General features: G+C 46.5%; 2 protein-coding genes across 6 annotated transcripts in view; one reads left to right on the top strand and one right to left on the bottom strand.

The window, feature by feature from the left end:
• LOC144768953 (uncharacterized) overlaps positions 1 to 13,251 on the top strand; it is a 59,435-nt gene extending 46,184 nt beyond the window's left edge. Inside the window, exons 4-6 of the mRNA XM_078652953.1 lie at positions 9,172 to 9,270; positions 9,423 to 9,563; positions 11,702 to 13,251. Coding sequence (XP_078509079.1) covers positions 9,172 to 9,270; positions 9,423 to 9,563; positions 11,702 to 13,251 — 1,790 coding nt within the window. The remainder of the gene's footprint in view (positions 1 to 9,171; positions 9,271 to 9,422; positions 9,564 to 11,701) is intronic.
• Positions 1 to 27,204, bottom strand: part of OSBPL2 (oxysterol binding protein like 2) — a 341,693-nt gene that overhangs the window by 270,631 nt on the left and 43,858 nt on the right. Inside the window, exon 1 of one of the 5 annotated variants that reach the window (XM_078651594.1) lies at positions 24,750 to 24,880. The exons of the other annotated variants lie outside the window; for them this stretch is intronic. The gene's annotated coding sequence lies outside the window, so the exon portion shown is untranslated. Of the gene's footprint in view, positions 1 to 24,749; positions 24,881 to 27,204 lie in introns of those variants that run through there. 5 annotated transcript variants of the gene reach the window in all.

Here is a 27,204-nt window from a genome sequence, read left to right as displayed (position 1 = left end):
AAAATTGTGAGTTTTACAATTTTTGCAATTGTCACACTCACCACTGAGGTTAGGGTACACCTTAGTGTGTGTATACCGCCCAGTGGGCTCCTCTTTCACTATTTTTGTGGTCCTGATGAAAGCTCAGCCGACTTGGCTACCTTGAGCAGAAACATGTCGACCTTTTGATCACCACATGGACACATTTGGCTATAACTAAAGACCAATCGGTTGTCCCTACTTGATTTTTATTTAGAGCTCACTGTGCCTGTATTAAAATTAATTTTGGGCCACAGTTCGCTCTATTTTAATTACACTTATCACTACTTCACTATTCCACTCACGAAAAACCAGCTCCACTGCAATTGCAGGTTTTGTAGCACACCGGGTAGGCACTCGGCCCGCCCGGTGGAACCCGATGATGAAGCATGTCACCCACTAGGTGGGTGAGTGAGGGTTTTCTTAAAAACCTATAGGGTTTTTGGGTACATTTTGTCACATTTCACGTTTCTTCATTTTCCCCCTCTTTTGGTTGAAGACACTAGCCCTTACGTGTTTTTTGCCATAATTTGTAGTCGCTCCTTTGTTGTTATTCATATAGATATATATATCCTTAGTTCAACAAGGTGATAAGAAAAAGATACAAAGTGCTCAATGAGCAGATAAGAGATTTGCTTTTCTTAACAGGTATCCGAATCTCAGGAATATATCTTTATATTAAATAATGGTGGAGGACTTCTTAGCAATAGCCATGACCTTCCACGTTCTCCCTGGAGAGACTTATGTAAAATGTAACTCTTCCGGAAACGTGCATTCAGGCTGAGCAGGGGGGAACTGGGGTGGGGGGAAATGGTGAAGCATTACTCCACTCCTTCTCGATGGGTTTCTTAACTTGATGAGGCAGGTCCAAAAACTAAACTTGGCTAAACCAAGCTAAGAACACTAGATCAGCAATGTGAGCTTTACATGTAGTTTTTAGGAGCCCTCAGAATTAAAGAATTTGGAAGACGCATACAAGAACACCCTATTGAGTCCAACAGTAAACTGTCCCCGAGGGCGCTAGACATCCCTGTTCATCCAGGAAGTGATTTGGTCACATGTGGTGTTGAGATAAGTGCCAAACGGATCTTCATTTGGACCGTACCAGGATTCAAAGATGGAAGGATTCAAGACTTCTGGAGGGTTTCCACTCACATTTAGATACCTGCTCAGGGTACCCACTCTAGTTTTGATCCCTGTAGACACTAGTAAGAAAATGCAATACAATACAGTTCGAGTCCCAGAGGGCATCAGCCAGAAGATAGAGCTGTAAGAAGAATGGGTCCCCTTGGTTCTTCATACAAAAGAGGGCTTGGAGCGATCTGTGTTGATAACCGCCAAACTAAATTTTGAAAGTAGAGAAAAAAGTTTGAATGATTGCCTTTTTCTTCAACATCTTAATGGGAAGACTCACATGTAACATACCACAAGTCACATTTTGCTTCCAATATACACCTCATCCATAATATAGCCTTATAGCCCGCCGTAGAGGGCTATACCGGCCTTTAACAAGGGAGAGGGACTTTAATAGCCGGTATAGCCCAGCTACGAAGGGCTATAAGGCTATTAGAACATTCTGTCACTAGAGGACAGAATGTTCTTACAAAAAAGAACAAAGCCTTATGGGAGCTGAGGGGATTGAAATCCCCTCAGGTTCCCTGAAGCCTTTGTTTACATCCAGAGCTGTGAACAAAGAAACATTGGAATGTTGGGGCTCCAGGCTTATACCAGCCATTATAAGCCCGGAGCACTCCATTGCTTTCAATGGAGCTCCCAACATTCCAATGTTCTAATGAGGAATCAGCAATGATGATACAAATGGACCAGGGTGAAGAGGTGTACCACCAAAAGGATGGGATCATGTGCTCTCCATGACATGGTGGAAACCATGGTTGGCTAGACCTCGATATTCTAGGAACGATCAACCAACAGTCAGCCCCGGACGCAATTGCAGGAAACTCATGTGGGGCTCAACCTGGGGAATTGTGCTTAAGTAGAAAGACTAGTTCAAGAACCCGCTGAAACCACTATGCGGACACAGTCTAGTTACTGGCAAGTGGCAGTTACTTCTTGGGGTTTCCCCCGATAATGTTCTTGTTGAGTAGCCTGCTTAACTATTAAGAGATATAAGATCACTGAGTTTTATCCCCATTCTCTGTATAAGGTAGCCAAGCCTTGAGGAGTAGCAGTAAGCGATTCAGCTCTCACACAAACATATGTCCAGCCCAACTTATAAAGACATCAGATAAACTGCCCCTAGACTACAGATATCAATGTGTGACTTGATACTGAGCTAATGCTCAGTGCTTGGAAGAAGGCAATAGTTCACACAATAATTAAGACAGCATGGACTAATACAGAGGACCTGGCTAATGTTAATCCAATCTCTCTTTTCTCCATATTTGACAAAGTTATTAGAGGGAGTGGCCACTGCTCAATTCCAATAAAATGTGGCAAGTAAAACAGTACTCTTAAAAGTAACAAGCCGGATTCCATCCTCTCTTTTGCCTAGAGCAGGTGGTGACCTTTGTAATAATTTAAAGCTAATGCTGGATAAAGGTGGCTTTAGGTGGTGGTCTTATTAGCCGAGTCAGCTGCCTTTGACACAGTGGGCCACCGTAACTTGAGTCCAAGGCTATCAGGGTGTCGAAAACTCTGCTCTAGGCTGGCCGTTGTCCTTCCTTGCAAAACAAACCCAGGAAATACAAGAGGGCTCTTTTAGCTAATAACATAAAGAGCTAAAGTGGGGAGGAACACCAGAATCAGCCTTAAATCTGCTGCTTTTTTTTATCTCTACCACTTACCTTTGGGGGTTTTGAAATGTGGCTTTTAGGTATACAAATGTGTATGATGATGATATTCAGTAGGTGGTTAGTCTTAAAACTACCCTGGAGGCTGTGAGCTCGTGCTTATTTTGCATCTGTGGTTTTAGGTGCTCGGCACCGGCACATAATTGTCAACACCGGCACTTATGACAGTCTGCCTCAAGGTGGAGCGGTCTGGTAATTTAGAGTTGACCACAACATTTAATTATTAATTGAAAATACATTACAAAAATGACTACTGCCTGCCACCTAAACCATTCTTATAGCTTTAGGGGCCTGGAATAGACCCAATGGTGACACCTGTAGGCGGGTGATGGTTAGTTGATGTGTTGATACTATCGTTGGTGGCATGGCAGGAGCAATGTGTGGTGCAAGCTGCAGTCACCTCCTGATGAGTGTCCCGGCACTCATTATTTATTTTCTTTTTTTACAAATTAAGCTCTGCCATAAGTCATGGGTTGCCTGGGGCCTTGGAATCCATTAGGGGTTGGAGGGGTAGGAACTTTGTGCAACTGAATCCGTCAAAATTAAAGATTAGAAAAAGTGTCATGTAAAGTCATTCTCTGGGAAGCCTCCCTCTGGTCATTGGCTCTTGGGAGTTTCCCCGCCGCGGTTAAGGTCATAAGGAACCTTCGATGTATGCAGATTTGTATTTCATCCAGCACACTGCTTCATTATTCAAAGCGTGGTTTTTCATTTGCCTTATTTTGTGACAGATTTTCCCTTCTCTTTCCTCCTAGGAGATTACCATGGCAGATACTTTTTTCCACTCATGTTTGGAGTTCTACACTTCCATTTACTCAGGGCTCCATAAGAAGAGGTTCACTTAGAGTAAATGTCTGTTTTACAAACATAAATCTAGGCTCCAATTGCTAGCCGCCCTGGTGCAAAGAAAAGGGCATGTCCCTCATCTGCCGGACTAGGGTACAGAATGCGGGACTATCAATACCAGTTCAGCAGCAGAGTACAGGAGTATGCGGACCCTTGACCAGGGTTTACTATATCAGCAATTCAGAAGCACAATACTCTTCAAAGTGTGTGTAAATAGAAGGGTGGACTGGCCCATATGGCAATCAGGCAGTGTCCGGTGGGCTGGTCTGAGAGGTCAGCGAGTGGGCCGTTTTTCTGGTTATTTAGGAGTCTGTTTTAGGTCCGCTTGAGCCAGTTTTTACAGTTGATTTCCCTGATATTGAAGCAAACATTGCCTGTAGCAAGCCTAAATCCATGCAGTCTTCCATACCTTGCAAAACACTTATACAGAGTGAATTTACAAGCTCAAAACTGCCCCAATCTGCAAACATGTCTTATTTTTTTGCTATCCAATTCGCAAATGAGGGTCACCTTTATTTTGGTGCCCGGGTCTATTTTCTGTCTGAGTCCGGCCCTATCCATGCCATGCGCTTCAACATGGAGAAGGGCACAGTACATGGCATGCCCTTCACCATCTTCATCTGGAGGACAGTACGGAGTACAGTCTCCAGAGCGCATTCTCTTTTACCTCCTGCTCCGAAGCAAACACAGGGCATGGCCTTCACGGTAGGGTGATCAACCGTCCGTAAATTTCATGGACCCTCCCGTCATTTCATTGCCAAGTCCGTTATCCGTCATAATTCTTTTTACGTACGCCTTTTGTCCGTAATTCTGGGGTTTCCAGGAATCTGGGATGCCCACTGTGGGAAGCCTCAGGGGTTTTATAGCACTCAATGTTGGGGGCGAGCTCGCATTTCTTTGAAATGAAGTGGCTTCAACAACCCCTCTACAAGACCTCGTAGACGGTCAGTCAGTTAGTCCCATTGTCATTCTGCCTGTGGCCGAATCTCTCATACAGAAGGACAATGGGCCATACTGCAGTTACAGCATATGGTGTGTCGGTGCCTGCATTCAGTTTTTGAAAACACCTTGGAACTATGGTGAAATCCATAAGCTTTCGGAGACGGGTATTATAAGTATTCTTGCTGTCATACTGGACAGTAAAATTCTGCCCAGTGCTCAGAAGGATGAATAAATAACAAACTAAGTTCAACTTAAGAGCAACTGAAACAAGAGCCATGCTTTGGGGTTCCCATAAGCTGCATTTTGAAATAAACAATAAATAACAGGGCTAATTGAAATAAACAATAAATGACAGGAGTAGTAAAGGCTGATACCCTTAATCCCCATTCATGCCCGGAAAAGTGACAGGTCCCCCCAGGGCCCCCCCAGCCCCCCTCAGTGTGGCAGGAAAAAGTGTATGGTTTGCCCGGAAAAGTTTGGCAGGAAAAAGTGGTTTGTCCGGAAAAGTAGCCATGCATGGCTGCATGTCCTTAAATGTAGCAGGCCTCAAGCCCTTGGAAATACAAAGGGGTGCAGCATGGGTTTTGTGTCCGTGTGTGAGCGCCGTGCGCATGGTGAAGCCTGTGCTTGCTTATCACGTGATTTAGGGTGCATTCATGTAAGAGAGAAATGTAAGGGTTGGTTTAAAAACGCGAGCTGTGGGGGCTGTGACAGTTGGTGTCTACTCAAGCATACCCAAATCCCCGGACCAGGGGCAGCAAGGCTGTCTAACACAAAGGTTTTGCGGTGCAGAGGGTTTTTAAAAAGGGTCTTTCTTTAGAATCATGTTACAATTTGAAAATGCGCCCGGGCTGTAGCTGAGGACCCATTAGGCTCACAAGCCTCAAAGTACAAATGCAGGGAACAAAAGTCACAAGTCACAGCATGAAAGCATAGGAACAAAAGGCCATCTACCATTGCATTGTGAACAGGAAAAACTAATCAGCAAGTCCCAAGCTTAGCCCGAGCCTTAATTTGTATAGGTTTGTTTATAAAACAGCAGTCCCCCCTTGGCCAGGAGCACGAGTTCTTAACATAGGTGCTTAGACGGCCATGCCAGTTGGTTTAATTAACAAATGTCAATTGCTGAAGTGTGGCTTGAGCAAAAAACAATGCACTGGTCAGAAATGCACGCAATAATGATCCTCACATGCTCATACAACATTTCCCTAAAAGCTTCAGTCATAGCCCAGCCCAAAATCAGGCCTCAGGCCGGAGGTTTAATTACCAGATGAGCAGTTTTAATTAACATCAGTCAGCAGGACAAGATACCACATAACAAAAAGAAGGCGGTGGCCGGAAAACATTCTAAACAATCTCAGCCGGAGTGGCTGGCGCCCTTCCAATCAGCATACCAGCCCCCCTAAAACTTCTGGCGGCGCTCATCCCACAGCAGGCCGTAGGTTTAATTAACAGTTGTCAAAGTTTAAAACGTCAGCTAGCAAATCAAGCCAATGGTCAGAAAACGGTTACCAATAATGATCAGCACTACAATGTTCTATTACCCTTAATGACCCGTACTACAAGTTTCTAAGCACTACCTATCAGTAAAGGGGGACGTCCCTCCAATTAACAGATCCATACATGTATAAAAAAGTATACTTCAGGGGGTCCCTCAGAATCAACCATTCAAAGCACTTTGGAACAAGCTGTGTGCGTGGATTGTCCTGCTGCACAGACACACCACTCAAAGATTAAAGGCTACAATGGATCAGAGCAACTTGTCCAAGATCAACGCTGCCTGCGACAACTTAAGAAAGGTAAATAAATAATGGGCTGGCTGGCTGGTGTAGGCTGATTTTATTTAATGTACGGGGCTGCATTTAAGTGAACAGAGTTGTATTTTAAAATGTTTATTATTATTTTTTTTTTAGCTATAGAGGCTAGTGCTCACATTGTTCCAAATAATGCTTAAGGATCTGTGTTATGTTTAATATGAATAACGGGGACTGTGAAACAAGTCTGTAATGATTTTGTATTTTTATGGGGTTTTAGAACTGTGTAGGATGGTGTTCAAAGTGTTTTCAAATAATTAAGGTTTTAGGACTGTGTTGTTTAAGGGTAATGTTGATGGTGAAAAGAGGCGGTGTATTTAAGGTGATCAATGTTGTATTTTTAAAGGGTGTTTAACGCTGTGTATGTTGGGTTTTACGCTGTTTCAAGTAATGTTAAATGAGGCTTGGTAGAATGTTTAAGGTGAACAATGCTGGCTTTTATTTTTTAAACACAGGGTGGTGTGTTTTAGGGGGCATTTAAGAGTGAATACCAAGAATAGCTAAGGGTATACATATTGATACAGGCATAACAACAACTTAAACAGGGTATAGAAACCAGACCCATATGTGATATTAATGACATACAAATACAAGCACTGTTTTACACATAAATTAAATAGCACATGTTGGTACTCACCAGCAGGGGCCTGGGCTCTGCATAGACGCTGGCGAGTTGTAGGGTTTCCCATAGTAGCCGTGGGTCCTGGCGTGGGTATTGCTGGGGGGCTCCTGAGCACCCCTGCCCAGTGCTGGGGCCCTCGGGGGTCTGTGGTAGGGCTTGAGGTATTGTTTTAAAAAATAAAATGCCCTCGGAGCTCGATGGGCTCCATGCGCTGCACCTGGGGGTTTGAGGCCTGATGGAGGGGCTACAGTGGCCCGTGTGTGGTCCATTTGTGCTACTTATGGGCTCTAGGCTCCGGTTTTAAATTGAATCCCCACCGGAGCCCCTGTGCTCCATGCGGAGCTCCGGTGGGTTTAGCGGCTGTGGCGGGCTCCTGTGCCCGAGTTTGGAGGTGTGTTGCAGCGTTTTTAAATTGAAGCCCCGGAGCCCACGGTGTTCCATGAGGGCTCCGAGGCATGTGCGGCGGCCGTGGGGGCTGCGGGGGCTCGAGGCCCACCCTTTTTTTAAAATTGAATCCCCACCGGAGCCCCTGTGCTCCAGGCGGAGCTCCGGTGGGTTTAGCGGCTTTGGCGGGCTCCTGTGCCCGAGTTTGGAGGGGTGTGTGGCCGCGCTTTTTTTAAATTGAAGCCCCGGAGCCCGATGGGTTCAATGAGGGCTCCGGGGTATGTGCGGAGGGCGTGGGGGCTCGTGGTCATCGTTTAAAAAATTTCAACCCCCACCGGAGCCCCTGTGCTCCATGCGGAGCTGCGGTCGGCCTGTAGTGCGCACCGGCGTTTGGCGGGCTCCTGTGTTCAAGGGTGGCGCTGATTAAAAAAAATAATAATAAATAAACGTAGCCCGTGGTGCTCCATGAGGGCTCCAGGTTTCAGTGGTGGGGGGCGGGGTTGGTGGGTGCTCTGAGGACCATGGGGCCGTGTGGGACGCAGGGCCCCTTTTTAAAAAAAAAAATATTGAAGCCCCCAGAGCACGAGTGTGGAAGGTGCGGCTCTGGAGGGTTGGGGCGGATAGCGCCAGTACCGAGGTTCCCACGAGGCTCCCAATGGCGGCGGCATGGTGTTTTCCCCTCCGGGCCGCCGGTGGTAGGGCCCGCCCCTCCCGTGACATCAGGGGAATCCCTGTGATGTCACTGGAGGGGCGGTTCCTACCCCCGTAGTCCCGAAGGGGAAGTGTGTGGGGAATCGGAATCCCCAAAAATTCTATTTTAAAACATTTTTATATGGCGCGGAGTTTACCCGAAGGTGTCAGAGGCTTCACAATAGGAACAAAACTTGTACATGAGAACATTACAAGTGAACAAAGTATAAAAGCCCGCGTTACATCGAATGAGGCAATAATGACACTCGTGAGCCAGTAAAATACAAGAGGTAGCAAATGGTGTATTACAGGATGAAAAAGTGACATATGTGCAGGTTGCAAACAGCATACAAAGTACATGTAGTGGAATAATACTGCAATAAATGGGGTATCACACAATACAATGCAATACGTTGCTTACGTTATGGTGCACGAGGAATATTGGCACTTGTGCAAGTATCTATAGACACCAGAATATGAGAGGTCGCAAACAGTGTGTTACACGTGAAAAGTAACGGTGCATGTTACATCAGAGTTCCGAGCATATGTAGAAGGATAATAATGTCATAAAGGGTAGAACCCCTAGTAAGACATATCTATAGCCATGTAGAGCAGAATTTCCTAGGCAGTTTTGAAGGCCTGAGCCTGGGTTTTAAATGGCTGTTTTTTTCAATATTATATAGAAGCCTAAGTCGCTGTTTGTTTATTGTATGCAGCTAACCATAAGTAAGCGCTAATACTCGTGTTGATTTTCAAGGTATGATATGTGTTTCTCTATGATGTATGTAACTGTAACATCGTGTTTATGAGGTTTGTTTTAAAGCATCCCCTTTTTCATTTTATATATTTACCCAGGCGCAGGACCTACCTGTATTAACCCTCACAGACTCTGACATGGTGGATTTGTTCCTCACAGACTCGCAAATGCAAACCATAGAGAAAGGTATATGCATTTAGAGAATCTTATTTCCGAGTTACTGCACACACCTGTATCTTAGAAGCCTTGCTTTCCTAATGTGTTCTCACATATGTATACTTTTTATAGGTCTGACTCCCGAACTACAGAGGTATCTTGACGACCTACAGCTCCTACCAGCGGCTCAAGACGCTTCGCTGAGTGCCCAGGCTAATCCCCTTCCTACAGGTAAATCAAAAGGGCGGTGGTTTTCAGAGGTTTAAGACCCGGGAGGCTGGTCTAGTACCCCTAAAAAACAAATGTGAACTATAGGAACGCTCCTCAGAGGGGTCTGCTAAGGGCTGGCCTATACTACAAATGCGCTTATTTTTTCTTTACAGGTCCCGCTGAGTCACGCCAGGACATCGTGATTGTGCAGGAGTCGTCCCAAAGCCCAAAAGAAACAACTGTGAAAAGGAAAGCTACAGCATCTAAAGACGGCCCTGTGAAAAAGAAAGGATCTGGGAAAAGCCATCTAAAAGGTGTGTTTTTACAAAAGGGTGTGAAACAAAAAAGAACTCTCTGAGTTTTATTCTCTCAAAACCAAAGGGGGCCCCTCAGAGTTAGAGTACCAGGGTCCTGCGGAGGGTAGTGTAAGCATCTTATACAAGATACCTGTGTGTTTCTAATATATATATATATATATATATATATTTTTTTACATTTCTAGGAGCAGCTCAAAAGAACATCGGCGCTGATACTCCTAAGGCTAAGAGAGCTACGAAACCGTTGGCGGATATCACAAAGATCGTTCTGAACAAGGGGTCTACAGCAAAAGGTGTGAGTAGGCGTGTTCGCCAGGATAAACTCTGTTCTTATTACCACCATATACACCAGCGAACAGGGACATCTCAGAAATGTCAAATCAAATCCGCCACCAAACTGTTGGACCCTTTTACAGGACAATCTATTTTACCAGGGGTGGGTGTCAACCGTGGAGTAGTGCTCACAACCCCAGCAGTTGTAAAGCCCGTTTTGTGTAAAAAACCCTCAGCGTATCTGAAACCTCTCAAGGCCTCAAAAGGGAAGCTCGTCACAACCAAGCCTGTCCTTAACAAAAAGCAGATGAACCCGTACCCCATACAGGGCCCATAAACCTCAAGAAGTAGGGCGGGCATATGTCCCAACCAGGTCCCTTAGACCTCAGCAAGAAACCTGTGGCTTCTGAACCCCTGACGCCTCCTTTAGATCTATCTTTAAAAAAATTTAGTTAAGCAGGGGAGTGAGCCCACTACACCTGTGCTCTCTAAGGACCCAGCGACAGCGACGCCTGTTGCGGAAACTCTGTTAGAACCACAAAACCCTAAAGTCAGCAGGCTTTCAAGAAAATATCTTAGGAATAAGCACAGGTTAGATGTGTCAGAAGTAGAAACACCTGAGACCCCCTTAAGCAAACCGGTTACACCTCAGACCCCTTATCCGCCTATGAAACCTTCGGGAGTTTTAATCAAACTAACGAATCATGCAGAGGCGCGTCCCCTAGACCAAACCCCAGAAACGGATGGGGCGCCTATCACCGTTTTTAGGGACAAAGTGTCTGAAAAGGGGCGACCCTCAGGTGAAACGGTAGACAGACTTCAGGGAACCTCAGAAGCAGCGTACGAGGGCCCTTCTAACAACAACCAACGGGTTTTGCAAACGCGTGTTACACCGACGCCTCCCCAACCATGCGATAGGGCCTTAGCTTGTGGCACCCTTGATTATTGCGACAGTCAATTACAGGCACCCCTTCATATGTCCCCTATACCCCCTCAGGGAGTTTACGACCCAACCAGCCCCGCAATATACACTCCTGATAGTACAGGGTCGGGCGAATGGTCCAATCATAGTATGGTGGGGTCATCTAGTATGATCCCGTCCCCAAATGCCCCGGGGTGTTCGCACTGGGACCCTGTTTCCATGATCCCCCCAGGCCCGCAGTTACAGAATGGCGGGGGGTTTGAAGACCCTAGAGAGGCCCCTGGAGCGTTAGAGGTTGCTACACACACAAGCCCTGTATTCACCCCTAACTCTCCAAAATATGACTCTATAAATCCCAAACCGGTACTAGATGCATATGTAAAGGATATACAATTGGCTGTCAGAAAACTAAAGCGCCAAGCGGTCACCGCAACCTTAAAATGGGGGTTGGGGGGTAGCTGTGACAAATCCATGGCGGCGGCACAACAGAAGATATTGCAAAGGGTTGACCTCTGTAAAAGGGTGATCCTCCAAACATGTCAGGAAGCAGGATCAGACATAGGGGCTATACAACCGTGACTAAGACGCCGCCAGCTCCTAAAGAAACGACAGTCCCCCGGGGTTAGTAAAATACGCACCTCAAAATATACCCGTAAGGTCCAGACAGTTCTAACAAAATCCCTGCGTTTCTTACGCTTACGCGGTCATAAAAAGTGTATAGAACACCGCAAACAGAGGCACGCTGTTTCAAAAGCCAAGGCCGCATCATATACAGCGATACCCTCCATACACCAGAACACTAGCGCGGGAGAGGACAGCCAGAGGGGTGGCCCCTTGAAGGGTTTTGGTGTTAGAGCCCCGACACAACCCCAACCGGAACCCTTAGAGGAGTCTGTTTGTGGTTCTATAGCAGAGGTCTCAACAAACACTCCACACATAGGTACAGTACATACTGCTCAGATAGGCTGGGGTCTGGAATCTAAAAAAGCAGGGCCCCATAAAAAACAAAAGTGGGCCAGTAGCGCTAAACAACGCCGGATTTTAATCAGGAAGCTAAAGAAAGCCAGAATATGTGCTACAAGGCGCTTTAAAAGACAGCAAGATCCCCTACTAAACCAGAACCCTCAAAATGATACCGCAACAAGCTCCCCAGAAAGTCAAACCCCTCAAGATGAGGATTCAGAGGTTGTCTTTTTAGAGAGCGTTAGAAGCTACAGGCGCAATGTGGAGAGATTTAGGGCCACCGAGCACTACGAGGAGTTTAGGTTTGCGAACCTACACCGAATAACGTCCACCGATCACGGTATTTTTGCTATACATCAGGCGGTGCAAGCGCTCATTGAAAGGTTGTTACGCGATGTGGGGCCCAATGATTTTTTCCAGCTACGTTTCCAGGGGCAGGGTTTTGATAGTCCGCTGTTCACCAGAAGGGCATCGCGAGATGTGTTTGACGCCGTAGACTTTTTAGAAAACCTGTCGCGGCTTTTACAGAGCAATGCTGAACTAGTCGCCTTTGGCAGTTTCAGAGTCGTAGCCCTCATTGTACGGGGTCGTGAGGGTGGTGTTTCCCGCCCTTTAAAGAGCGTGCTGTACAGCCAGATAATAGGGAAGAAGCAGCGCTGGCTGCTCGACTTTAACAATGCCACTGCCAACACTTGTCTTGCCGCCAGCATCGCTGGGTTGTTGATGGGGCGCGACACCCCCGACGCGGTCATCCTGGCTAGAGCGTCTGAAGCCCATACGGTTCTTGAAATACCTCCAGACCAGCTGGTCGGTTTTGGTGACATCGGCCTATTTGAAAACTATTTCTCGGTGACCGTGAAAGTTCTTTATCACAGCGGCTCTTGGAAGTATTTTACAACAGGGGCCCGTGTGGGGCATAAGACTGTATATGTCCTTCATCATGATAACCACTTTTACGGCATCTTGAACCTTAAAGGTTTTCTGGGAGCCAGATACGTGTGTACACACTGCGACCACATATACAGCAATATGGAACGTCATCAGTGTGAAATGCATTGTAAGATGTGCCAGAGGGATGGGTGCGTCGAAGACGCAACCGCGATGGTGAGGTGTCGCACCTGTAAGATGTTTTGTCGCTCTCAAGACTGTTTGAACATCCACAGGAAAGCTGCTAGATGCAGCCCTAAAATGGATTGTTTTGAGTGTGGTCGGTATGTGGCTGATGATCACAAATGCAGGGGTATGAAATGCCCCAGGTGTCGGATGTCTTTTGATGCTGGTACCAACCATCAGTGCTACATGGTTAAAGGCAGACCCCAGACCAAGACCGAAGCATACATTGTGTTTGATATAGAGTGCACGCAGGAGACGGGAGTACACCAGCCTAACTATATTTACGCACACCATCTAACTTCCGACGCCTGCTGGGAGTTTGAAGGTAGAACGTGCGTTGGTGATTTCCTTAACACCTTCATTCAAACAGAATTCAAAGGGTACACCATGCTGGCCCACAACTCAAAAGCCTAAGACTCGTTCTTTATTTTGAAAAATATGATTCGTGAAAAGGTACAAGTCGAACTCATCACTCAGGGTTCCAAGCTGATGCTGTTAACAGCCGGCCAGTTACAAATAAGGTTTATAGACACCCTGAATTTTTTACCCATGAAACTGAGCAAGCTTCCAAAAGCCTTTGGATTCCCGGGGTGTAAAGGTTATTTTCCACACTTTTTTAATACCTGGGCTAACCAGGATTATGTGGGTCCCATGCCCCCTCCTGACAGTTACGGGGTTGAATACATGATGCCTGCCGAGAAAGAGAACTTTCAACAATGGTACTCTGAAAACAGGGATAAGGAGTTTCATTTTAAAACAGAGTTGAAAGCTTATTGCCAGGCGGATGTAATGATCCTGCGACAGGCGTGCAACCTCTTCAGAGACGCTGTGGTGGAGATGACTAAGAAAGTCAAGCTGTTAAAACCCAAGAAGTCTCAAAGACCAACGACGGTCAGAGCTATGAAACCCAAGAAGCCTAAAAGGGTAAAGAAAAGCAAGGCCTTGAAATCCGAGAAGGATCAGGCGCCAAAGGCGATCGAATACATCGACCCTTTTCAAAACATCACACTGGCCTCCATGTGTATGTCCATTTACAAACACATGTTTTTAAAACCAGAAAGTATCGCTCTAGTCCCACCAGATCTCTATAACGGCAAGCAGAAACGCTATTCAACCCCCTCTATCCGATGGCTCATGTACATCTCTGAGAAAGAAGGCATACAGATTCACCACGCCTTACAGGGTGGTGAACACCGCGTGGGTCCCTACTACCTGGATGGGTACGCTAAAATTAAGGGAGTGCCGACGGCCTTCGAATACAACGGCTGTTTTTACCACGGCTGCCCTCAATGTTACAAGCCTCATGAGTTTAACAGCTTGTTGGGTGCCAAATTTGAGCACTTACACAGACGTACTCTGTTGAAGGCACAGTATGTTGAAAAATGCGGCTATGCTTTGAGAACTATTTGGGAGCACGAATGGTTAGAGATGGTAGCAGCCGACTCCGAGCTCTGTTCTTTCCTACAGACTCGTGCTTTACCCGAACCCCTGGAACCTCGGGACGCCTTATTCGGCGGTCGTACAAATGCCATACAATTGTACAGGGCAGCGGGTGATGGTGAGAAAATACACTACTATGATTTCACCAGTCTGTACCCGTTTGTGAACAAGATGAAGGTATACCCATTAGGACACCCAACCATCATCTACAGAGATTTTAAGCCCATATCCGAATACTTTGGGCTAGTCAAATGTGAAATATATCCTCCAAGACAGCTTTACTTTCCTGTGTTACCATACAGAGTCGATGGTAAACTGATGTTCCCCCTCTGTCGAACATGTGCTGTGTTAAAAGAGGCTGGTGATTGCGGGCACACCGAAGAACAAAGGATGCTCACAGGAACCTGGTGCAGCATCGAGGTAGAAGCTGCCTTAGAGAAAGGTTACAGGCTCGGAAGGATCCACGAGGTGTGGCATTTTAAGAGGACCTCTACTCAACTCTTTGCCCCGTACATTAATCTGTTTCTCAGAGACAAGCAGGAAGCCTCGGGCTATCCCGAATGGTGTACTAGTCAGGATGCAAAGCAGAAGTACATCGATGACTACTACCTTCACGAGGGTATCCAGTTACGACCCCATTTGATAGAGGTCAACCCCGCCCGTCGACAGTTAGCCAAGCTATGTCTCAACTCCTTATGGGGAAAATTCGCTCAGCGTACAAATCTGTCAAATACGACCTTAATAACAGATCCTGATGAACTGTTTAAGTACCTCTTTGCCCCTTGTTACGAGGTGTCCAGCTGCGAGTTTATCGATGACGATACCGCGGCACTATGCTGGAAATACACCAAAGCATACCCCACAACGTGTAACAACGTAAACATCTTCATAGCAAGCTTCACGACAGCCCACGCCCGTCTCGAGCTTTACAGGGTCATGGATAAACTCCAGGACCGCTGTTTGTATCACGATACCGACTCTGTGATTTTTGTGAGTAAGCTGGGGGATGAAGACCCTCCCCTTGGAGATTATCTTGGTAATTTGACCAGCGAGCTCGATAAGGATGAGCATATAATTGAATATTCTTCATCCGGGCCTAAATCATACTCCTACCGCACAAACAAGAACAAAGTGTGTATGAAGGTCAAAGGCATAACCCTAAACGTCAACAATAGCCTAAAAATCAATTTCGACAGTCTAAAGAATCTGGTGCACGAATACGCGGCAGCACCAGATTGTGAAAATGCTAAAACCATAGTTGTGAACCAGCCGTGCATAGTCAGATCCAAAAAGAAGTGGGAAATTACAACACAACCCTTACATAAAACCTTACGCGTTGCTTTTGATAAAAGGGTCCTGACCCCCGGTTATAAAACGCTGCCGTACGGCTATTAGATCCCATTAGAGAGACAAACCAGCCCCTAACATGGACACCAGATTACAGCACCCATTCTCCTGCGTGTTAGCGGGGCCCTCAAACTGCGGTAAGAGCTACTTTATAAAAAAGCTCTTAGAAAACTCTGCATCTGTTCTATCACAGACCCCTAATAACATTGTATGGCTTTATTCATGCTGGCAGCCGCTTTATACAGCCCTGGCCCGCACTTTCCCCCATATCAGATTTATAGAGGGGATACCGGATAATCTCAACGATGATGAGTTACTGCCAACGGCCAAGGTTAACATGATAATTGTCGATGACCTTATGCGTGAAGGGGGCGATCATCCGGAGTTAGAGAGAGCTTTTACTCAATATTCACATCATCGCAATCTAAGTATCTGTTATATTGTGCAGAACTTGTTTTACAAGGGTAAGAACAGCAGATCTATAGCTCTCAACGCCTCGTATCTTGTTTTATTTAAAACCCCCCGTGACAAACAACAAATAGCCGTCATAGCTAAACAGATGTACCCCGGAAACACCCACTTCTTCATGGACGCCTTTAACGACGCGACAGCAAAACCCCACGGTTACCTATTGGTCGACTTAAAAAATGAAACTCTAGAAGACTATAGATTGAGGGCTGATATTTTTCCCCCCGAGCTACCCGTCGTTTACACACCAAGGGTCAAGAACAGGTCCTATAAAAAGTAGGTTTGATGACTTTTAGAGACATTTACAACCAGGCCCTTATAATACAAGGTGTTGACCATGTCGGCCCGTCTACAACGCAATTTAGCTCTCCTGAAAATGCTGGTTACAGCCAGTCCCCAACACAGAAAGGCCATCCTGTGCGCTGCTTCTGATGACTTAGTGTCTGCCATTGCAGAAATAGCCCTAAACACCCTAAAAGGCAACGTACCTATCTCAAGGAGTCAATTGCAGGTTCTGAAGAAGAAGAGGGGTCTTATCAAGAAGCTCAGTAATAAAAGGGCCTCACTCATTACCAAGAAGAAGCTGGTGAAACAGTCTGGGGGGTTTATAGGCGCTTTGCTGCGTATAGCTATACCGGTAATCACAAGCCTCATCCCGACACGTTGATGGAGCACGCCGCAAAAATGTATTTGGTTCCTAAAAAGCAAATGGACCAGCTGGGCTCTTCCGCGGACAACGCCTGGGATATACGCAGAAATGAGACTCTACGACTGGATGTTGAAATGAAAGACATTTTGAACCGTACTGATCTAAGCCCCTACGACAAAGCTAACCTTTACACCAACACCCTTAAAAACTTTTTAAGTTACTACAGCCAGTGGAATACCGAAAAGAACAAGCTGACTCTATATACCCCGGACTCTGAACAAGCAGTACCCCCTACGAATGCCCCTCAACCCCTACAAGCGCCGCCGGATCCGTCGCCAACCCCTGATACCTTTGTGGGGGACCTGCTGAAAAATATAAGTCAAAGGCATAGAGGGGCCGCGCAAATGTTGATGAGTAAACTATCAGCTTCTAAAGACCTAACATCCTGGAATGATCGAGGAGAATTTCTCTACAAAGGACAACCGGTGGCAGGGTCACACATGTACGATCTAGTCAAAGGGCTCACACACCCCAAAATCCTAACGCCTCAAAATGCACCTCGCGGCTGGGAGCAGTTTTTGCGAGCCGCTGCTGAACTCAACATCCCCTCCACTCTCGTGGGTAACAACGAGCACCGGCGTCTGCTTGAACAATTAAAGACACCCCTCCCTCCATCGCCTGAAGGCTCGGACGCGCCGCTGGTGCTATCCCCCTCGTGGAGTACCCCCATGGTGCCGTCTGTACGGCGAAAAAGACATTTGTCCAAAACCCCTACTTGGATTCAGACTTAATGGTTTTTAAATAAAAATGTACAGTTTATGTGTATAAACGTGTCCGATTTCTCTTCATATGTTTATTCGCCAGAGTTTGTCATTGTAATGTTCAACCTACAGTTCTTTGTGTAATAAACACTTTTATAACTTTTCATACCGTCTCCCGCTCCTATTTTTAAAAACTGTTTGTTTCTAAAATTATGGTGCATGTATAAGCAATAAAAATACAGAGACTGAATGCCTGATTTTTTAAAAAAAAATATTGTTTTTATTTTTAGACGTTCATCATTAAAAAAACATAAGTTATAAGCTCTTACAATTTTGACAAGCAACATATTCGGTTTTCGCAGGTCTGACCGATACCCTTGTGTTTTCTTTTACATATTTCACAACTATACGGTCATTGTTAACAAGGTCCCTCGAATATAAATTTAAGAAATTTCTAAAAGAAACACCCTCTGACATTTTACTGATAAAATAAATACAGTGTTCCCCACATGTCATGGCTGTGGTATCCTGCACCCGCACCTTATTATACACCACACGCTCTGCAACTTTTTTTACAAACTTGAATATGGGTTGTGTATATAGACGGTGTTCTGGGAACTCTGCTGTACTGTCAAACACTATAACCTGGTCATTCTCTATAAAAACGGCCGCCCAGTGTGTTCCACCCTTGTAATGCGGATCGGTGTTAAATACCAAGGTGCGGGGTCTTTCTACCCCTATTTCAGCAGGTAACCCGTCGCTCGGGAAAACACCTAAAAAGTATTTCCTAGCGTGTTTATGCCTGCTTAATACATCCAGGATCTGCACAGTGTCCATTTCACCAATGTTTTAAAGATAGTCAAACAAAATCTGTCTGGCGTGGTTGATCTGGATGATGCTGTCGAATACCGAGAATACGACCATGTTCACATTCGTCGGTAGAGGATTACTGAATCGTATTTCAGCTTTTAGATTTCCGTTTTTGACCAGGTTGTAGTGATCGCCGTCTTCCAGGTCGGGGGTCAGGTCGAATGCGAACAGCGTGTATCCAGCCCCATAGCCTTCGCGTGACACGGCTACGCCGCAGTCCCTCTGGTGCTTCCCTGTTATTGAAACCAACCCCTGATATTCCCTGACGTAGTTGGAGGTTACAAAACTGGGAGTGTAGGGTTTTGCGGGAATCACATTGCCCTCGTGGACCAACGCGGCGTAGTTGATGCCGTAGTGTTTAAAATTGAAGGGGTTTGAGGCATAGGTCCCGCTAAAGGCGGTATTGTCCACAAAGCCGATGATGATAAGTTTGGGTAGTTGCCCAAGAAATAGGTTCTGCTGCTGTGTTAAGCGGGTACCTGCTGCGATACTGAATACCTTCAGAGCTACTCTTTCCACAGCGTACTTGGCGTTTGATATTTGTAAAGCGTCGGCGTGCGCTAGCCTGACGCTCGGAGATACTTTCACTCTCTTTACAAACAGACTCGCTGACAGTATGTCCAGTTTGTACTGTTCCGCATCCCCGTTGATGAGGCAGAATGAGTCCTTGTTACGGGTGAGCTTGATCTTAAGATCGATTCCGTTGATGAGCAGTTTATCTTGGAAGAATAGGTCTGAATGTATGCGCCCCAGAAGGTCAAAGTTGCGACTGCCGGCTGCCAGCCCCGCCCTTTTTACAAAACCCTTATTGGCGCCGTCCAGAGCCGTGACTTCAAACTGGGCGTGTGAATCCCTGTAGAAGAGACCCGTTGAAAGCTGTGTGTCAAGGGCGTCGCTGCTGTAGTTTAGAATACTCTCGAGGTAGGCTCTGTAGGCGTACATGTTGTCGTTCTGCGTGATGAGCCGATCACCCAGGGTGATGTCCACCTGATTAAACATTGTAGCTATGGGGTAAGCGACCGTCGCCACTTTAGCGGCTGCTGCGATGTCGGACCCATCCGCTTTCGTGATTTTACACACAAGATGCAGCAGCGTGTTGTTGAGATCCAAATACATATCCGTGGACCCCGACACATAAAACTCTATAGGGGCCAGAGGCGTCAATGCGGCTAGAGGCGATACCTCCATAAGGAAGCTGTTTTCGATGCTTGTCTGCGTTGGTTTTAGAGTGAAGAGGTCTAACTCGGATTTGGCGCACTCGCCAGATGCGCAATGTACAAAAGCCATGGTTTAGTTTACGAAGCTTTTTAAAAAATATTCACTTTAGAGGCGGCTCTCTTCTTCCTCACAGCTCTCTTCCGTCTTGGAGCTCTTCTTTTCTGAGGGCGTTTTGAAGAGCTCCTTCTTTTTTTATAGGGGGCCGGAGGGCCCCTGCGGCTCGAAGCACGACGCTTCCTTTTAACACGCGTACGCGGGGCGTACACCAACCCTGATCCTTCTTGCGGCTGCTTGTTCATGCGCTCTGCAACTGCCGATGTAACAGAACCGACCACATCCCCGGCAATGCTAGTAGCGGCCGTCTTAATATGCGGTTTTGCAATGTCATAACCTCTTCTCAGGAACGGCATCGCTCTTCTAAACAAACTCCTGAAGAATCCCCCTAAACCAGCCCCGTACATAACCGGTGATCCTTGAAAGTACGGCGGCCCTCCATAGCCGGCTTGGTTTCTGTAATAGTGCCGGTACATAGAAGGGTCACCGTATGTTTTCACGACCACCATGATGCCTGCTTAATAGCCGCTGTCGCGTCTCGGTCTTAAATGAAGCTTGACAATAACTTTCCCGTATTTAAACCCCACCGGCTCAGACTGATCATCGTAGATCATAATTGAAATAGTGTCAAAATGATTTTTAGAAACTGCGACATAGTCGGGTTTATGAAACTGGATATTGACCATCCCATTATTTTCACCTTGTACCTGGACCCATCTTAACAGCGGCGAGTAGCTATCGCCGATCCTTTGGGCCTCTACTATATCGCTATATACATAGAGCGTATAAAACCCTCCGTTAATATCGGGACAAGATTGATCCTGTTCCGCCAGACCCTTCGAAGCCGCATTCATCACTGTGCCTAAAATCCTTTTCAATTTACCGGAGCAGTTAAACGTCGTGCCTCGAGTCGGGGCTTTAAGAAACACCTTCCTTTTGACATGATCGAGCGTCAGCTGGATATTCGCATATCCTTCGAGGGCGGCTATGGATTTGTTGATGGCGTCGACAACACTTGCAACTGTTGGGTAGTAGCCAAACGGGATGCCTGCGTGCATGTTCACATTGTCCTCACGCTTTATGAAAAACTTTGCTTCGCTCGATGTCAAGGTATTCCAGGTTCTAGGGTATTGTATTTCTGTTAGGGCCACCTCCCAATCCCCTTTCAGGTCCACAGGCTTTGCCAATTTCACGATGTAGTTAGAAATCTGGTTGCCGGGGAACATGCCCTTTGAAGAGTTGGATGGCAAGGTGATATAAAAGGGCTTCGTCTCCATCTTCTCAGCTGCTTGTAACAGGGCCTTAGCTCACACGTCCTTCAGAGAGCTGGCCAACACCCAACTGTTAAATTTTTCAGGCCAGCCCCTCCATTTGACATATGCCTGACTGTTAACCCCTCGCCCCCGCCTTTCCAGAACCTTTTCAACCCTATACACACGGTTCGGTTCATCAGGTACCGATTGTAGCTCTTCCTTGTAGAAGATACCCGATACCTCTTCCCCAGCGTAGTCCTTTAACCTGTAAATATACAGGCCCTCTTTGAGGTCCACACTTTCCACTATAAATATCTCGTCGCTAAATGTCTGCTGGTAGCCCTTCGTGAAGACGCCTTTCAATTTTGAAATCCTGACGTGCTCTCCTTTTTTAAAAATAGGCTTCTTGACCTTTGTAGCAAAATTGCGCCCGTACACCGTTCTCCACACAGTTAAAACATTACTAGGAGTCACCTCTGCGGGGGCTGTTTTGATGGTCCGATGATAACTGGCATTATATACATCTAAAAAAGCCTTAAGAACATCCACGTATCTGTAGGTGTTGCTGGCCGTAAAGTACCTCCACATCTTAGACTTTAAAGTTCTGTTAAACCGTTCTACAACGGCCGCCTTTACCTCCGTGTGTGTCACAAAATGTTGAACACCATGATGGTTTAATAATTTCTGAAATGGCTTGTTTAAGAATTCTTTACCGGCGTCTGTTTGTAGTTTTTGAGGAATTCGCCCCCTAGCGAAGATGTCTTTAAAAGCGGCCGTGACACTCGTACCCCTTTTATCGTGTAACGCTTCTGCGTAGGCGTACTTGGACAACACGTCTATGACTGTTAATATATACTGGGCGCCATTGTTATGTTTTGCTATATCTTGAAGGCTTATGATATCAGCCTGCCATTGATAATCTAATTGTGCATTAACGATTGTTGGGCGTCTCTTAAAACGTCTTCTGGCTGGTTTGTGGAGGGAATACGCCTCTTCTCCTGAAAGCCACGTCTTGACCTGTGCTCTTGTTACATGCTTGTTTTCAGTTACAGCCCTTCTATACAGAGCTTTGGCGCTTCCCAAGCCGCCCACCCCGCCAGTATCGTAATAAAGTTTTCTTAACCGCTCCCCAGGCATGATATCAACAGCTACACCCCAGCCACTGAATGACACATGTTCTGCGTAAGGACATTTTATTAAAAAATAGTGAATCTTAACAAATCATAAACAGAAGGTATTTTACATTTTCACAGTAAACGGCGTAAGAACTGTTTAAACCCTAGTCACCTCGAGGTGTAACATCCTACTACTACATTCATTCTAACAACACGTTATCAGGGTCCTTTAGGTGTGACATTATTTATTTAAAATAGTCTTCGAGGCGCCAGCGGCCTTATTCTTATATTTTTTTTATACAGCTTAAACACCCGCCTTTCTACGAATCCTTCTATCATCTTTCTATCCTTAACCGTACACACAGCCCGCATAGTCAGCAGTTTTAAATCGGGATGGGGGTCGTGTTGGGCTTCCTCGAGTGTCGCCGTGATGATCTTAACCATAGAAGGGTGAACATATTTCTTTTCATCCGACACCCAGTAAACTACCCTTACCAGTTTATACATACGTTGAGGGTCTAACGCACTACATATATAACGGGTTACCCTGTCTCGGTATGCATCGGACAGACACTCGTGCGCGTCCTGCTGGGGATCATCCGCCTTATGTCCGTAACAAAGATCGTAATAGTCATGTTTGACACACGTTTGCACCACTGCCACTACGAAACCTTTAACAGCCTTCAAATCGTCGTAAGTTAATGCAATAACTTCTTTTACAACAACGTCTCTCTTGGAGACAACGATCCGCTTCTCAGGAGCATCAGCACTTTGACTTGCGGAACTTCCAGCCTGGTTTGCACAACATAGACAGTAAAAATTCATGCTGTCTGTTTTTATAGGAGCCTCCCCGACCTTAGTTCTTTTTGGGGTTACGCCCTAGGGGGTAAAAGAAGAAAGATTGACGGATCATTAGTTTAGCTGGAGAAATAAAATACAACACTACGTACCATACGATGCATAACATTTTTCTTACTAACCTCCGCATTTTCACAGCTCTCTGCGCTCGCTCTGAAATCTTGAGAGTCGCTAATGTCTTGCGAAGCCCCATCATCTTCGACGCTTCGCCGGCCATTAGCGACTCTCAAGATTTCAGAGCTCTCTGCGCTCGCTCTGAAATCTTGAGAGTCGCTAATGTCCTGCGAACCCCCAGCATCTCCGCCACTTGTGCCGGGTTGTTGCAGAACGACCTTCTCAACAGACGGCTGCTCACGAAGATCCATGTCTTCATAGACGGGTGTTTTTGGATGTTCTACCTCTTTTTTTACAGCGGTTATGCCGTAGGCGCATCCCTCGGCGGCCGCTCTGAAATCCTGAGAGTCGCTAATGTCCTCCGAAAACCCAGCATCTTCGACCGGTGTACCCGACGGCGGCACGACGTCCTTCTCGGGATTCGTATCCTCCTGAAAACCAAGGTCTTCATAGATGGGGGTGACAGGCAGAACTACCGGAGCTCCCAAGCTGTCCAACTCCACAAATTCGAAACCCTCAGACGCGCTGTCATTACAAGAGTCTTCACTCCCACTGCTATCGCCCTTAATAGGGGATATACAACAGTCGCAAGCCTTGGGCCGAGGGGTTTCCATACTCCGCCGCAGGTCAGCGTCAAAGCCAGTAACGTCGCCGCCTTGAGCCCCAGATGATTCTTGTTGAGCATTCTCATCCACCACCCGGGGTGGCAAACAGCTGTAATATCTATTGATAGTGGTCTGGGACCCACCCCACATAGGGCCTTTCACGGCGGGGTTGTATCGCTTAATTCCTTTTTCTTTTTTTCTTGCTGTGGGAACTGCGGCGTATTCAGGATTCCGGTTGCTGCACGATACTCCTAAGGAGGCCTTATATGCATCCTAAACAGTCCCCCAAAAAGGGCGTACCCTCTACTCCACAACTATGTCATAAACGCATCATAGGACTATGGTTCGCCGAGGACTCCAAAAGAAGCACCGCCCCTGCACGCCCCTTGAGGACCCCCATGCTGCACCCCTTTGTATTTCCAAGGGCTTGAGGCCTGCTACATTTAAGGACATGCAGCCATGCATGGCTACTTTTCCGGACAAACCACTTTTTCCTGCCAAACTTTTCCGGGCAAACCATACACTTTTTCCTGCCACACTGAGGGGGGCTGGGGGGGCCCTGGGGGGACCTGTCACTTTTCCGGGCATGAATGGGGATTAAGGGTATCAGCCTTTACTACTGACAGGGCTAATGGCAAAGACTTCTATGTTCTTTGCCAGCCTGCAATTATTATGCCACTATAAACATGTCAATTTAACTCTAGTGTATATTTATTTACTTATATACTATTGTCAGCCGTGGTCGGTAGTGGGAGTACCTGCCGGGCGGTGACGTGGGGAGGGGCAGGGTGGGGGGTAGTAAACTATGGATTACGGAGGTTTACAGGCAAGTAAACATAAATAAATAAATAAATAAATAAAACGTACGAATTTCGTTGCATGCAGTGCATCCCCTAATGCGATGCAGTGCGCCCAACTAAATTCGATTTATTTATATGTTTACTCACCTGTAAACCTCCGTAATCCATAGTTTACTCCCACCCACCCGTGCCCCTTCCCACGTCACCGCCTGGCAGGTACCCCCACTACCGACCGCGGCTGACTATTGTGCGACCTCCTCTGATGTTTCTGTAAAAAGTACCTTTTATCCTGAATTTTGAGCTTCTGTCCTGAATTTTTGCCCTTAATTTTGATGCTGTGTCCTGAATGTTTACACTCACCGTCCTGAATTTGCACCCATGCCAGTTGGTCACCCTACGTCACCGCCATGATGGGGACCCACGTACCAGCCATGCTCCTCGCTGGGATCTGCTGTGCAGAGAGCCCCGTTCACAGACCCCTCGACGACTCGACGTGACCTACGCGATGATGACACATTGCACGAGGCTCTGCTGCCTTCCAAACACGGAGGCACTGAACGGAATTAGCCTCGCACGAGTTCACTGGAGGATTCACGCCAGCTGCTCGGCTTTAAAAAAGAAAAAAAGTCACATGGTCCAAGAAATGCATTTTGCTTAGAATACAGATTTCACAATTTTTCACAAGACTGGAGGTTAAAAAAAGGGCGAAAAACCATTAACAAAAAGAAAGAAAATGTAAGAGCTGGTGACAGTTAGACTGGGCCCCGAGGGGAGCCTCGGAAAGATGCAATGCCAGCAATAGCCCCACCCCAGGGAGAGTCTGCCAGCGGTAGACGAGCAGCCAATAGAAAACCAAGCAACATTCACGAGTTTATGTGGTGAATTACGCGGACCGTCTAATAACTGCTTTCCTCACAGAGACAAGACGTCGTGCAACACTTAAACCCCCAGGGTGGCGTCCGGCTCATTTAAACTACCATAACCTCGGGGGTAGCAGAAGATGTGACATGACACACCCTTTCTACCCCGGCCAGCAGCATCACAAGTCTGACTCCTTGTCCTGACCTCCACCCTTTAGCAGCCTCCTGTTGGCTCTTGGGTGGGGAGGGCCCGGATAGGAACGTACATTGTATTGTAATGTAATTGCATTTATATAGTACTTACTATCCCTGACGAGGCGTCAAAGCGCTTTTTCGGCGAGTAGCACGCTACTCCGGGACCCATCGAGGATTAGTGTTGAATTAGTATAGTGAAACATGCAAGTATATTTTCAGTGGTGAATAGGTTAGTCAGTTATTTGGATTTGGAATGACAGCAGAAGGATAGAGGAGGACATAGGTTTGTATTTATATAGCGCTTGTTGACGCACACTATTCAGAAAGCCTCCAAAGGATTAGTGGTGTCCCTCATCATGGGCAGCAAGAATCAGTGCCACCAACGTGCAAGCTTGGAGTGGCAGCTGCTACCCCGGACGTCCATGATCCTTACTTTATTTACGATCGTTGCAGAACCTAGATATCGAATATTTATTTGTAGTGTCAGTAATAACAGATGACGCTGTGGCAGCTAGGCCAACCGCATGGCTGTAGAAGGGACCTGCAGCTGCCTGGGTGTTCAAGGGTGGACCTTGTTCAACAATCTATTAAAGAATGCCCCCTCTCTTCTCGTCACACCAGCTCTCAAATCGAACCCTCAACATCCACCCAGGCAGGTGGTGTGGAACACTACAATGACCAAGAGCAATGTTAGCCATCTATAAGTCAAGTGGATAGCATCAGGTGCAGAACAGCATCCGCCCATACCATCACCCGCCATCATACAACAGTCCACGTCGAAACAGAACTCGGAGCATCATCTCAGCTGAGTGCAGAGATGTACTTCAGGCCTCCAGATCACTACCAAACATCTTCTGTACTTCAAACACCATGTGCAAGATGATTTGCAGGAATCCCCGTCAGCATGTGAGCAGCTTCGTTGCACCCTTCAGCCAGACACAACAAACTCATAAAATATGAAATATCAACAACAACCTTCCTGCTCTTTACCACACCTTACAAGCACAGGACTCCGTCTGAATCAAAATACTTGAAACATGAGCTAGAACATACTGGGCCCGTTGCCAAGGGTGGAAAACGTGTCATACCAATAAAGAAGGAGAGGAGTTGGCCTAACTGCTAAGGCGATCAACCTCAAATCTGAGGAACCGGGTTCGAGTCTGGGCATATCACAAACTCCCCGTGCCTGACAAACATGAATGTGTCCTCATGTAACGCAACTGGTGCTCCTGTAAAGCGCTCAGATACCCAATAACTTCGCGGCAAGTTTGCAGCTATATGAAACTCTGTAAAATAAAATAAACATAAGATGATAAAGGGCTTCAAACCGCTGACAGAACAAACTCAAACTCATGGGGGCCAAAGTATGTCTGGACCGAGGTGGTCATCTCCTCTGTGGGAGACTGTGAATAAGCTTTGTTTTCGGAGAGCGACATTCTGGAGGATTCTGGGGGCCAAAGTGTAGAGGCTATCGAGCAGCTTTTACACCTGGCAATCTGAACTCCAGCCACAGATTCAGAGGTTATTCAGTTTGCAGCAGGTCACCAAATGTCTCTCTGCCTGGACTATTGTTAATTGGCTCTCTGAGAGTTAGCCCCTGAAAGACATATTTCTAGTCTTCCCAAATCCAGTGGTGGGAATGAACCTCATTCCTGAGTCAAGGCATGTTAAGATGTTGGTCTGCACTATGGTATCATAAAGAGATGTATTTGTAAAGCTCCTAGCTCAAAGTGTGAGGCCTTTTCTGGGGGACGTCAAGT

Source organism: Lissotriton helveticus, chromosome 7 (assembly GCF_964261635.1).
Source record: "Lissotriton helveticus chromosome 7, aLisHel1.1, whole genome shotgun sequence".
In the NCBI taxonomy this organism is placed as follows: domain Eukaryota; kingdom Metazoa; phylum Chordata; class Amphibia; order Caudata; family Salamandridae; genus Lissotriton; species Lissotriton helveticus.
The sequence above is the reverse complement of the archived record's forward strand: the minus strand, read 5'-3'. Positions and strand labels throughout refer to the sequence as shown.